Source organism: Oculina patagonica, chromosome 4 (assembly GCF_052425735.1).
Source record: "Oculina patagonica isolate OP01 chromosome 4, crgOcupat, whole genome shotgun sequence".
Taxonomy (NCBI): Eukaryota; Metazoa; Cnidaria; class Anthozoa; order Scleractinia; family Oculinidae; genus Oculina; species Oculina patagonica.
In genome coordinates, this window is record NC_135761.1 from 49,413,066 (window position 1) to 49,427,150 (window position 14,085).

General features: G+C 36.6%; 1 protein-coding gene across 2 annotated transcripts; it reads left to right on the forward strand.

Moving 5' to 3' along the window:
- Nucleotides 1–1,982: 1,982 nt before the first annotated feature.
- On the forward strand, nucleotides 1,983–13,163 carry LOC144650394 (uncharacterized). Of its 2 annotated transcripts, none has more exons than XM_078510061.1 (7): nucleotides 1,983–2,056; nucleotides 6,076–6,346; nucleotides 7,204–7,472; nucleotides 9,771–9,956; nucleotides 11,167–11,352; nucleotides 12,329–12,479; nucleotides 12,958–13,163. In XM_078510061.1, the coding sequence occupies exons 2-3, from the start codon at nucleotides 6,081–6,083 to the stop codon at nucleotides 7,424–7,426; spliced, it is 489 nt and encodes a 162-aa protein (XP_078366187.1). In that variant the 5' UTR covers nucleotides 1,983–2,056; nucleotides 6,076–6,080; the 3' UTR covers nucleotides 7,427–7,472; nucleotides 9,771–9,956; nucleotides 11,167–11,352; nucleotides 12,329–12,479; nucleotides 12,958–13,163. The 2 variants fall into 2 exon arrangements, with proteins under 2 accessions (XP_078366187.1, XP_078366188.1); XM_078510062.1 differs by having other exon boundaries at nucleotides 2,001–2,051; nucleotides 6,070–6,346.
- The last annotated feature ends 922 nt before the right edge of the window (nucleotides 13,164–14,085 follow it).

Below are 14,085 nucleotides of genomic sequence, written 5' to 3' on the forward strand. Positions count from 1 at the left end.
CCGACCGATCGGCGGAAAATGAAATTCTTTCATTTTCTCTGCAAAAGTCAAACATCGTGTTCGAAATACAAAGATCGTACATGCGTTTGGCCGTTTGTTCCGAAGCGACCGTAGGGTAACCTGGGACTTGATCTAAAATCGACTTGTAAATATTTTATTGGTCTGGTCACTGAAATAAAATTTGTGGGCACTCGTTCTATGATTGTAGAAAAGCTTGTAGCAAATTCACCAAAAATTAAATAATTTTATTACTAGATTTCTATGTCTCGGCTTCAGTTGCATTTAAAAATGTGGGAACGAGGCAGTAAATTGTGTACAAACTAATCTTCCTGAGACCAACATTGCTTCAAACCATTGGCGTCGTCAGGGAATCCACTGAGCTACAGCAGTATTCGGACCACCAAACTTTTGCTCTTTCATTTATATTATTATCAAAAGATTAATGAACAGAATCCTCGCGAAAATATGATGGAAGACCCACAATATTCCCGAATTTCAACTATTTCGTATTTTCCACATAACGAGAAGACATTTGCTGCAACCATTGGAAACTGTATGCTCTCACGAAAAAGGACGTGACTAAAAGCTTTTACGGTTCTAAATTACCTTATTATTACTTAATTTTCACAATTTTTAAAAAATCGCGAAATTAAATACCCGCAAAAATTTATTTTTAACGTTTTTGACGTATTTTTAATTGTTTTAACGTATTTTTTGGCCAAATTGCGAAAATAAAGTCCCGCGAAATATGGCCGTTCCATTTTCGCAAAATTAAGTTCCCGCGAAAATTAGTAACAATGAGGCATACTTAAGGAGGCTCGATGTAGTTTTTTTAGCCGAAGGGTGGTTGTTTTGAAAATTAAAATTATCTAGGAAGCCAATGTTCGATTTTTGCCAAAATACACCATAATGATCAAATGTGACCAAATTTTAATTTTTTACCCGTCACTTAGTAACAACGGTTACCATAGCAACGATTGACGTTTTCTTTTGTTCTCAAACAAGCTTGATTTTCTCGAAATCTAGACTGACACTTGGTGTTTATATTTTGATATGTTAAAGTTTAGTAGATTGACTAACTGTTGACGAAATTTTAGAAAAATCTGTAAGAGCGTTTTCAAGTAAATCAAGAATGAAATTTTCAGAAAAACACCGTTTTAATATAAAATAGGCGCCTTAAAATTGTTTCGTATTATTTGAGCACAGTTTCTCTCACTGAAATATAAATACTTACACCATCAAAGACCATTAACTAAAAGCGAAAGACTTTTTGCTTTAATTTGTTAAAATATATCGACTGCCGATTGTAAGAAATTATAAGAAAATACCAAAAACTTCATTTTTGATTTACTCTAAAACGCTCTTACAGATTTTCCTAAAATTTTGAGCACAGGTAGTAAATCTACTGTACTTGAACATATCAAAAAATGAATACCAAGTGTCAGTCTAGATTTCGAGAAAACCAAGCTTGTTTGAGAACAAAAGAAAACGTCAATGGTTGCTATGGTAACCTTTGTGACAAAGTGACGAGTAAAAAATTAAAATTTGGTCATATTTGATCATTATGGTGTATTTTGGCAAAAATCGAACATTGGCTTCCTAGATAATTTTAATTTTCAAAACAACCACCCTTCGGCTAAAAAAACTACATCGAGCCTCCTTAAGGCATACTTATACTTTTTGTGATATCTAAGATGAGAGATTCCTAATGTGGCTGAACATTTTTTATCATGGTTAAATTAAAAACGTTTAGGCAAAAGTGTAAAAAAACAACAACAAAAACTACGACCGATTATGAAATTTTAAAAGTAAAAGTGTAACTGATCATAATTAGTTCTTGAGAGCATTTTCTGCCTGTGCTCAGCATATCAGTTACAATTCTTGCTTGGACCTTTTGGCATCATAGCAGTGTCCAATCACGCAGGCTAACGTGTTTTTAAACATTTGATTGACTCCTTAAAACTTTTTGCTCAAACAATAGCTGCACTTTATACATGTTCCAGTGAACTGGTAGTTTTATTATTGAATTCCTCCGAGCTCGACTGACAAGAGTCAGGTAAGTCCAGTTTGTATCCATTATATTAAAGCCTTCGTGAGCACCCATATCATATCATAACATAACAGCTCGTAAATCCGCGCGGTCTTAATCATGTTTATTTAATAGCGCGCATGGGACGCAAGCATGAAAAAGCAAAACTACGCCTCGAGCAATTCTGGCTTCTAGTCTTGTGCTCTTCAAATACCCGTGTACATCCATAACTCGATAGAGAAATACTAAGCATGAACCAATACGGCTTAATTTTATGCTTCTATAAGCATAAACCGGAACTGTTTTGCTGTTAACTGTAGATTATTCAAATAAACGAAAGGTAAAAAACATATTGCCAAGTGATCTTGCCATAAGGGCGTTCCACGTAGAAAAATCAAACAAAACAGTTTGTTGATGTCTTTTCTCGATCTGGTGTTGCTATTTACTGCAATAACTGAAAGCAATAAAAAAATATGTTTTTCACATTTTTGCAACTGGCAACATTTGACATGTTGCTTGTCGATTTCGAGAAACGCTTGTCATAACATTCATTTGATTGTGTCCTCATAAGGCCATCCCAATGAAATGTTTCGTTTCCCATCGCCCGACCGACCCATTTTTTTCGAAAGTAAAAAAAAAATTCCAGATTCACTAATCAAAGAAGCAAGTACTTCATTTTTACAAGCACACGATCTTGTTTTATTAACAACAATTGGTATGATGTGCTGCCTTTTCTGGAACCCAGAACCCTTCCAGTGTTCATTTTTTTTTTTTGCCTGACCGACCGACCCACCCACCCATAAGAAACAAAACATGTTAAGGCAGCATTAGTGGAGCTGTTTCATTTTGTATGAAATAACCTGTTGAGCTATAAGAACTCTCTTGAAATGTAATTGTTTTGGCGCGATTTTCATTTGAGTGTCGAAATTAATTTGCGTTTAACTCGTGCCACTTCTTCGACCAATCCGAATTAAAAAAGAGCAAAACCAATCGTGACTCGCTCATACACGTTTTCCCGAGCGCTTCGTGTCAGCTACATGTATTTGCTTGAGTTCGTGTTTTGGTTGTTCACTGGATTGTTCTGGTTCTTTGTGATTGGACAGCGTGTTAACTTTGGTTTTGTTTCTACGACACTCAATCGAAAATCGATGTATTTCGAGAAAATTCAGTTCACTGCCTGTTTAAACTCTGTCTAAAATTCTGTTTTCTAGGGTAAAGAAGGGCCTGATCTCGAGTTATGTTATATAAAACTTTACACACTGCGATTGCACCCCGATTTAAAATGATCATTTGCTTTCTCCAAAAAGCAAGAAAAGAAGATTATTTTGTTGGCCGTCACCATTGGAAATTATGCTCTCGTATAAAAATGAACCATTAACATAAAATACAACTCAGAGACTCAAAGGTCAGTGCAGAATGCAATATGGCCAATCAATTGACAGCATGATAATAATTTTACAGGGTAAATTCGCTTAAGAATAAGTCAAATGAGTTCACCTTTCAGTCTGAAACGCAGTTTCATGTGTACTTGTAAGATGTTAAAAGACAAAACGTGACAACTAAATCACGGGGGCGATTAGTTTACACTACAGCACAGTTTCTTAGTCAAGGAACTTTTCAATCATTTGAACCGTTGGTTTTTATGTCAACTTTCGCTAACTTTTCGTGCAAAGGTATGTAACATGATACTTTTGTTTTTCTCTTAGACCGCATTAAATTATAAACGCCACGGATCCTACAATCCTACCGCATTGTCCCCTTCAGCATTTAGAAAATGACCTAAAAAATTACCAGTTTTCAGAACAGTGTACAAGCAGAGCCCAACTTATGAATTACAAAGAAAGCTAAATGTTCGAAATTGTGGCTCTTTTCCCCCGAAACTGTCGCTAAAAAATGCGGCTTTTTCCCCGAAACTGTCGCTAAAGCAGGCCGTGCGCAAGGCCATGCTCTCGCCACGGTCTGGTGAACACGTCACACGCTCACTCAGGCATGAAACCGAGAGTCACGTAGTGTGAAGATTTCTTTCAAGAAATGTCGGAACCGTCACGAAAGCGTGTTCGAACACTAAAGAATTTTTCGCTTCCACACGAAGCCCCTCTCAGGCAGAGGTTTTACAAAATAATACAGAAGTTAGTTCAAACGATGGAGTACAAACCAAAGGAAAGGAAGTGACGGATGTAACATGAAGGTTTTGTTTTTCTCTTAGATCGATGTGATGCCTTTAAAGTCTAATTAAATTAACGCCAGGGATTCCACAAATTCTACCGCATTGAAAAGCACACCACGTTAGGCTTTAATACAAAATTTCTAAACACGTCCCTGTTATTTTAATTTTCGTTAGTCTCAATTTTAGTTTGATATTGAAACAGCAAACAAGATACTTTCGCTTTTTCAAAAACATGTAATATGATACTTTTGTTTTTGTCGAAAACGGATGTAACATATTCTTTTGTTTTTGTCGAAAACATATGTAACGCGATGACAGAGTAATGTGATTTATTTTCTGCAAACAGGGCAACATTGATTATAACACAGATATTATTGATTAATTCAAGAAATTGTTTTTCTGAATTGTTCTAGATGCTAGATCGCCTTTTCTAAGAAAACAGCGTTTCCTTATCAAGAATTATTTCACATGAACCGCTATGACGCCTTAGTGTCTAATTTAATTAATTTGCGGTTTTAACTTGGCGCCACAGAGTCTACACGAATCCTTCCGCAGAAGAAACACGCGATGTTCGTGACGTAGACTGATCTGCGCATGCGTTTAGCACAAAGTATTTTGTTCCAGAAAGAATAGTACCACAAGGAGAGCATAGTGCTTTCTGAAACAAATATATACCTTTGAGCTCCTCATTTGTAAGTATCGTAAATATACTTCCCGTTTTACCAAGGGCACACGGTCAGGTGCTCTCCATCCCCTCCCCCCTTTACAGAAATTGGTGATTAAAAGTTACACCGCGTTAGCGGTTTAGCGGTTTATTGGTTTAGTGATTTAGTGGTTTAGGGGTTTAGCAAACGCCAACCCACCAAACCATCACAATAGTGCATTCTGCACTAAAAATCAATTCTTTGTTGTTGTTGTTTTTTATATTTTACTGCAGCACATTCTTTAGCTTGATTTCCGTCCAAATTCTCAATCATGATAAATTAACTTCTTTTTTATCTTAGAAACGATACACTCAGTTACAGTAAAATCCCTAGAGTAAGAACCTGCATTTTCCCAAGATAGCCTTATCAGGTTCTTAAATAAATAGCTAGAATTAGCACAGATTAAGGCTATCTAGGTTCTTGAGGCCCCATTAGGGGGGGGGGGGGGTCCGAATATCCCATATCCCATTAATTTTTGGCCTAAATATCCCATACCCCATTACTTCTCATTAGTTCGATATTCCACAATCTCATCTCTTAATATCCTGTATCCCTATAATTTTCCCTGAAATATCCCGTATCCCTATAATGTTTTCCCTAAATATCCCGTATCCCTAAAACCCCTTATACATACATACATACATACATACATACAAATTTTATTAACCAATCCCTGATGAGGCTTTTCAGGGTTAAATAAATACATATACTTAAACCTATAAATACATATTGTAAATATACTATGAATATAATAAAAATCAAAATTAATTAACATAAGAATTCCGTTAAAAGTAGACGCTTCAAGCATTGTTTAAATTCTCTCTGGGGTTGGCAAAGTTTAAGTTCGGGTGTCAGAGAGTTCCAAAGACTAACAACCTCATGGGGCCTCGTTCTTAATAGGTTCTCATTTTCAGAAGAAAAATTAACATTGTTGTTAATAGAGTTTTTAGTAGTATTCAGCCTTTTCCTGCGTACCATTTCATTTATGTTGTATCACCTATTGCCGCTAACTATTCAAGAACAATGAAAGCCCTACGAAATGAGAGAAAAGGGAAAATTGATGAACTGGCCTCACTGAGATCGCCTGCCCATTTTGCTTATTAAGAAGATCGCAGGCGCACCGAAAAGCCTAATTTGGAATGTACCTTTCTTTTATATTTTAAACTCAGATTAAGACGTCATGCCAGCCATAACCACGTTGATTTTCCTGTTCCTGTCCTGGCAAATAACCCCAGCCAAAGGACAGTGTTCTGAGGAAAAGTGGGATTCGTTTGGCAAACCGGAACAAGTAACACAATCGCAGTACAGTAAGGACTCTTTCGTCGCAGGATTGAGGACGGAGAACTCCTTTTTCTATTCCTGGAGCGAATTGGCTGTTGTTTCAAAAGCAAAATGTTGCAAAGTTGTGCCGAATGAAAGTGACTGCCTTGAGCAAGAACTAAAGTGGTAAGTAAGAGGGTTCGATAGTACCTAGACAAGGGAAAAGCCCTGGGAACGAGGTTGAGTAACTAGTGTATTAAGAGGGTCTCCATGGGGGGGGGGGGGGGTTGCTTTGACGGTTTACGGTTACATTTTACCGATTTTGACGGATGACAGTCAAATTTTAGGGTTTTTTGAAGATTGACGGTTATCAAAAGGAATTTCTTCCATGATTTCAAGTTACTGTTAAATTTTGTGTTTTTTGAAATTTACCTTTGTGTTCTGGATTTTGTTTTTGGTCTTTAAGTGATAAAACCAAGTGAAATTTCTACATCATACCCCAAGACTTCCAAAAAAAATTGTTATTAATGCAGTACATTATTAATTAATTGATTGATTAAGTAATGATTAATCAATATTAACATTTTATGACCGGAAATAGTTTCAGATTTAAAAGACAAAGTTCGAAATGAGTAGCTAAAATCATGAGATTTAAAAGACAAACCGTTTTGACGGCTAACAAAAACTGCCTTTTGACGGTAAATGGTAAAAATTGACGGTGAAATTTCAGGCCGTTTGACAGCTTATAGTTAACCCCATTGAGATTTTGGTCCACCAAAAAAGTATTGTATTTGTAAGTACTCTAAGTATCGTTTTTTAAGTAATGTAAGTTATTGTAAAGTAATTAATGTAAGTAATGTAATCGATGTATCGTAAGTAATGTAAGTAATTAAATTGTAAGTAGTGCTTTTTTCTGTATGTGGCAAATAAAAACAGTATACCCAGTCAAATTCAGACTCTCAAGTTACCTTTTCAAATGTTTGATTGATTTTTGATGTAATAACGTAACGTACAATTGCTTTGAACCAACTTTATCAAACAAGGTCAGAATCCTGGACTGAATGCCCTGCAGGACGCGTGTTTCAAGGATTTACCACAACCGGCACTGAATGGCTAAGTGACATCACAAAGGGTGAATGCTGCAAGCTCAAAGGTGGCGCGGATACCGATGGAGAATGTAAGGATGTGGATGTGGATTTCACAACAGATCGAATGAATGAGTGTCCTGATGGCTTCTTCTTAAAAGGCTTCTTCAGTCAAGGCTAAACAATAAGTGACTGTAAGAAATTTCGATGTTGTCGACTGCAGTCAGGTTGGTAGACTAGTTAAATATAATTAATTGTCACAAATATATAGTCCATCTTGCAACCCCATCACAAAGTGAATACTATTTAGTATATACTAAGAAAAGGATAGCGTTTTTGGCGCGCGCTGATTGGCTACTCAAACTCCGAATATCCTTTGCTATTCACCTCCGAGCAACGCTCGCGAGTAAATTGTTACCTTTGACAGAAATAAACTAGTAAAAAATCATCCTTTAGTATATACTAAAACAACTATTCATCCCAGTGTCGGTGGCTAGTGGTGAATAGTTGTTAAATATTGCCTTTTCACGTAAGCACGTAGAAGTAGTGCAAGGTGCAAAAAAAAAAAAAATAAAAAAAAAATAAAGGGACTGCGTCATGGCTGACTTAAGGTGGCTCGTACCGGTTTTTCTTGCGTGGGAAGTCTGGTGACTAGCGCGCGCGTCACGCTTCATGCCCACGAGTCACGCGCGAGATTTGAAAAGGAAAACAAACATGGCGGCCGAGTGCGAGGTTGCTTTTTTTTCATTTTAAGAAAGAAATTCCGCGTTAAACTGAAGTTTTTTCAACAAGAACATTTTAAGTCAACTTAATGTTCGACAGTCAAAATGTTTTCGGATCTCGCTGCTCGAGTTACAAAAGCAAATTCGCATGTGCTACGATCGATCTTGTCGGAGATCGTGACTCAATTCCACTTTTTTCGTTTCAGCTTATTTGAGTTCGCTTTCAAACACATGATTATTCAGACAAAGAAATACTAAACAGTAAGACCTAAGAGGCACAACTGGCGCTAACTGAAACTGGCTAAATCCCATGAAATCCTGAGCCGAAAAGTTTCGCAGACAAAGCGAGGGGAAGTCCACGCGTGTTGCGCGCGTATGTGCCCGCAAAGATCAGCGGTAGTCAGAACTGAGCATGAGTAAATACCAAACTTTTAAAATCGAAATTTTAAAGTGCGCGGAAACGCGCGTGGGAATTATTGAGTTCGCGAAGGCTTTAGCAAGAAAACTAACCCGATGACCCCTATTTTTTATTGCCCTAATATTTTCCTTTTATGTAAAGGAAACGCCAGAAAAAATCTAAAAAAATTCTACGAAAGGAATTTTTAATTACATACAAATTGCTCTTTTTTGCATTTGCAAAAAATCCGCTTCGTAGAATTTTTTTAAAATAATTATACAGTTTCTTTTTCATATGCTTAAAGTTATCACGAGTTAGTTTTCAAGATATAAGCACTGGAAGCTGAAAAAGGGTCCAAAAAAATCATTGCCTATTGTTGCCATGGTAACCACTGATGACGTAATTATTGGTATTTTGGATCAACAACACAATGGGTAATGTAATTATACCAAAAAATTGTTACGATCTTTAATTATTTTTTTGGCCATTTTCTTCCAAACGTCGCACAGTCAAAAACCTGAAAACTGGTACGAGCCACCTTAAGTTTATTTTATTAAGTTTTGACAAATACTCGCTATGAAACTTAATGTTTAAGAAGAAATTATTTCTTTGGATCTAAATGACAAAACCATAGCTTAATTTTTTTAATATGTCCGTTTAAATCTTCTTCACATTTGCCCATCCGTACCTTTTTGTATTTGCTGTGTTATCGGAATGTTTCTTCACTTTTTAAAGCGGTTATTTTTATATTTTACCAAATTTTGTGAACATTTCCTATGACTAATTTTGGGTAAAATCCGTGACACAGTCCTTTATATATACCATTATATAAAGGATTTGCTCATACATCGAACTCTTACTGTATGACTAACTAGAAGGGAAAGGATTGATGAAACCACCTTCGTTCTTGTTGTAAAAGCAACAAAGGATGGTTTTTTGATGACTATGATGTCATTTGACAGCATAAAATCCGCCATCTTGGATTTTACCTTTTCTTCCTGACTTCTGAGAATTAAAAAGTATAAATCTTTAAAAAATATTAAAAAAATTAAGAATTCACTAATACTGCAAATTACAGAAGAAAAAAATTAAAAATTGTGGAAAACTTGGAAACGTATCATTATACAACGACGAATCTCTAAAATGACAATTACGTCGAGGGGGAGCTAGGATGCACCGGCGAAATGCAAGAATAGTTCCGAGCTCCAGATGCACTGGGAACAAGTTTCAGTTATTCTATTGATAACACTTGGGTTACCCTTAGTAGCACTCGAACTATCCTGAATAGCGCGTAGCACCATGGGTATCCTAAGTAGCAATTTTGTTACTCTCAGTACACTTAACTCCAAAGTTTCGGAAGCGTTTACTCTCGACAAAAAATGATTAATGTATGGTCGGTATTTTAGGTCAACCAGTTCAGGCCGTGGATGGTGGTTGGTCTTCCTGGTCAGATTGGACTGTCTGAGATAAAACTTGCGGCGGAGGATCACAACAAAGGAGCAGGACTTGTTCCCAGCCTCCCCCGTCAAATGGCGGCAAGCCTTGCAGTGGTAACGCTCAGGATACACAAGCCTGCAACATAAGTCCTTGCCGTGAGTACTTCCTTTTCATTTTTCACGTAATTTCAGGCGGAAATGATAGGGCAAAGATGTAAACTCGGTGACATTAAAATTGCAAGTTTTCGAACTTGATGTTTGGACAAATAAAACACGTAACATTTTTTGGTAACGTAGCGAAAAGAAAATAAACAATGTCTCAAGTAGGATAAACTTGGAAAAAATTATATTAAACCTGTATGCGTGGTTTCAAAGGTTGAGAGCATGTGTTATTAGGGAAGGCACGCTACTTTTACAGTATTTTGCTCCATGGATTGACAGAGGTGTGCATAGCTGCTCATAGAAAACACGGGCAAATTATGAGACAAGCATAAATATTTTAATATCTGATACATGTAGTCGTTACTAGTTTAGTCCAAATCACCTGAAACGAAACAGAAAAGTATACATTTCATGGTTATTAGTGTTTCTATCTCTTTAGAACGTTTTTTTTTTTACTTGAGTGTCTAAAGTTTGAGTGTCTAAAGTTTTTACTTGAGTGTCTCTTTTTAATTGTACATTTCTTTTTATAGTCATATACATTTTAATCTTTTTTAGCTTGTGAATTTAAATTTTAAATTTTTAGTTTTTTTTAACTATATTGTAATGCGCAATTGAAAATTTTTAAATTGATAATTGCGCAATATAAGTAAATTATTTATTATTATTATTATTATTATTATTATTATTATTATTATTATTATTAAAGTAATTCGCGTTTGCTCTGGATTTCAATTACTACGCTTTAAGGAATTGGTTTGAAAATCTTGCGCCACTTTCTCAACCAATCAGAAGTAAAACCAAAAACAATCGCAACTTGCTCGTTTCCTGCGCTTCACGCCAGCTACATGTATTTGCTTCGAGTTTTGATTGGGTAATTAGATTTTCTGTGTCTTTGTGATTGGCCAGAGAGATTAATTTGGTTTTGGTTTTACGACACTCAAGCGAAAATCGTTCGAATGGTAAAGATTAGTATCTTATTTAGCCCTTGGTGTAAAACAAATATGCATGACGCGGGATCCGCCCACTCACTCACTTGTCCAAACCACAACTTTAATTCCAAGTACTTCATCATTCCCAACCACAACCGCCTAAATAATTCTCGCAAGCACTTTCAAAAATGGAAATTGTACTCGGTAAATACACACGTTACTCGTCATGAATATTTTCATAAACAATTACTACGTAATTTTGATTCCTTCGTTAGCTCAACCAGTTCAAATCGTGGATGGTGGTTGGTCTTCCTGGTCAGATTGGTCTGCCTGTGACAAAAACTGTGGCGGAGGATCACAACAAAGGACCAAGACTTGTTCTCAGCCTCCCCCGTCCAACGGCGGCAAACCTTGCATTGGTGACTCTAATGTTACACGATCATGCAACACAGGCCGCTGTCGTGAGTCTTTTATTGTTAATTTATTTTTTTGATAGGGAGGCATGGTGGCCAAATGGCTTGTGCGCTGGTATTCCGATCAAGGGGTCATATGAAAACTTCGGTAAAATGCTGTCAAAAATACGTCATAATCAGAGTGTCACTTTTTCAAACAAACTTGGTGTTGCGCCAATTCCAATAGGAGGCTGTGAGTTAAAGTAAACTCGTGATTGATTGACTGACTCACTGACTGACTGATTGATTGATTGATTGATTGATTGATTGATTGATTGAACTGCAATAGACAATTTTCGCTTTAAGATTCTATCTCCTTATTCATTTAAAAGAGAATTATCATTGCATTTCATTAATTTCTATTAAGTTTTTCTACTAATAATTTAATTTTGGTATTTCTGCCATTTTTCATTTTTTTCCTTTTTCTTTTTACTATTATCTTTTTGCGGTTGTTGTTGTTGTACATACGTGTTTAAGAATTATTTGTTCTGTAATCTACCACCTTAATTAATTGTGTAAAATTGTAAAATGTAAAATGTCTCTTTTCTGACGTTGTATTTATTTTAAATTAATAAATGGTGGTCACCCAACTAGTTTAGTTTTTTAGTTATTTTGAGTGACCAGCAACTGTATGTATTTTTAATTTATTTATTGTTTAAACATTTCTTTGTAATTTTACAGTTCAAATAAACTTTTGTTGTTGTTGTTGTTGTTCGCATTCTCGGTAAAGGACTGGAACTAGCTTGCGATGGAGGCTAAAGCGGGGGAATATCATTAAAAAAAGCGTCATGTCATTTCCATTTGAAAAGATTACCCGTATTGGCCTCCATTACAAGCTAGTTCCAGTTCAATACACAGCATACGAAAATGCTCTATTAATTTGCCGGGCCTTAGGTACAGTTTCTTAAGCACTGTGTGAATGGGTTCTTGTGATTCAAGAATAGATGTTGCTTAGTATCAAACATGTTCTGTTATTTTATTTTAGAGTGGAACAAGTGGTCCGCATGGTCCAAGTGTAATCAGACCTGCGGGGGAGGAGGACTGAAGATGAGGACTCGTACGTGCCAGGGTACTCCACCCTGTGGGGGACGAACACAGCAAACCAAAGCTTGTGGAAAGCGTAAATGCCACTGCAAGTCAACTAAACCACCCCTCCCTGCTCGATTAGTTAAAAATGTACTAAGCATTTACTTATTACTATAAGAAGATGATGGATTTTTAGCCTTTCTAACATAAAACCTGCCTGATACTGAAGCTGTCCCCCTAATAAGGGTTTTTGTTCCTCCTCGTAATTTCCAAACGGAAACTTGGAGACGATCAACACACTTCATGGCCACTGAACTTCGTTTAATTCTGTAAAGGCATGCTGCCGTTAGATGGGCATTCGGATCACGCGAATGTTCGCGAGAAACATATTCCATGGAGAGAAGAGGGCGGGGCTTATCCATGTGCATTTCTATTGGTAAATAACTATTATTTACGATAATATCAAATAAGACTTAATTTGTCGAAAGCGGGTCTTGCAATTCATTTGCATCCAAACGGCGCAATGAAAAATAAATTGACAAGAAAGTCATCTAAATGCTTTAATTACTTTTATATTTTCGCAGAAAGAGGTCAAAGACAACTGAAGCAGACCCTGCTGAACTGGGAAAAGACAAAATAAACACGTGGAAAACTTGGTTAAAGTTACACAATTTTTCTAAGGGAATCATTCAAGGTTTTAATTTACCGGGTTATGCTGTTGTCAATGAAGACGATGTATCCGATGATAACGAAATAAAAGTTAGGGACAAAGCAAACAAAGCTCGTCTTTTGTGTCAGCACTGACTTAAATTATCGTCTGTAATTCAAGATGGCGGCTGTACATCTTACACGCAATACCTTGCGAACCTAACACAGCCAACAGAAAACAAAAAGGCAAATGTTTTCGCGAAATTAAATTCATCCCTGTTATAATGCTAAGATTCAAGATTTAAGAACCTTTCTGTGTGATTTTAGAGGCGTTTTTTAAGATTATCGTGCGCTTAGAATTACCTTACAATTTGCCAGCCAAGTAGCCTATGTGCAGTCGATTACTTTCCAGGCGCGCTCACTTCGTGCGCTTGAAAAGGAATCAACAACAGGCTAATAGGCCTTATTATTCAACACATGCGCGCGCTGCCCAAATATGGTCAAAATGTTAACGATATCTGTCATCCGTACATAACAGATATCCTGCGATATTCGTAGGTTGCGAAGATTCGTCCGAAATCTTGTAAAGCGCCGCATAATTTCAGTTTTTCTAAGTGCAAAATGTGTTTCGTTGACAATTTGTTGAATAATGAAACAATTATCCTGCTCAATCTTGCGGAATATCGTCTGATTTTAGCCAACTCGGCCTACGGCCTCGTCGGCTAAGTATCAGGCGATATTCCGCGCGATTTCGCAGGATAACTGTTAATTATTCGTATTCTCGGTATTGGACTGAAACTAGCGTGCAATGGAGGCTCATGCGGGTAATCTTTTCAAATGCAAATGACATGAAGCTGTTTTTAAGAGGAAATCCGCCAGGACTTCGAGTAGTTATTGGACAAAATTATGTACCAAAACTATTTACACCTGATTGCAAGCTTTTGTGTTACTGCTTCAAATATCTTATCGAAATAAATCTTTTCTAACAACACCACACATCGAAAACACATTTTGAAGTTCCGCTGAATTCCACTGAATCGCTTAAAAGATGTAAGCTTTTGCCCATAG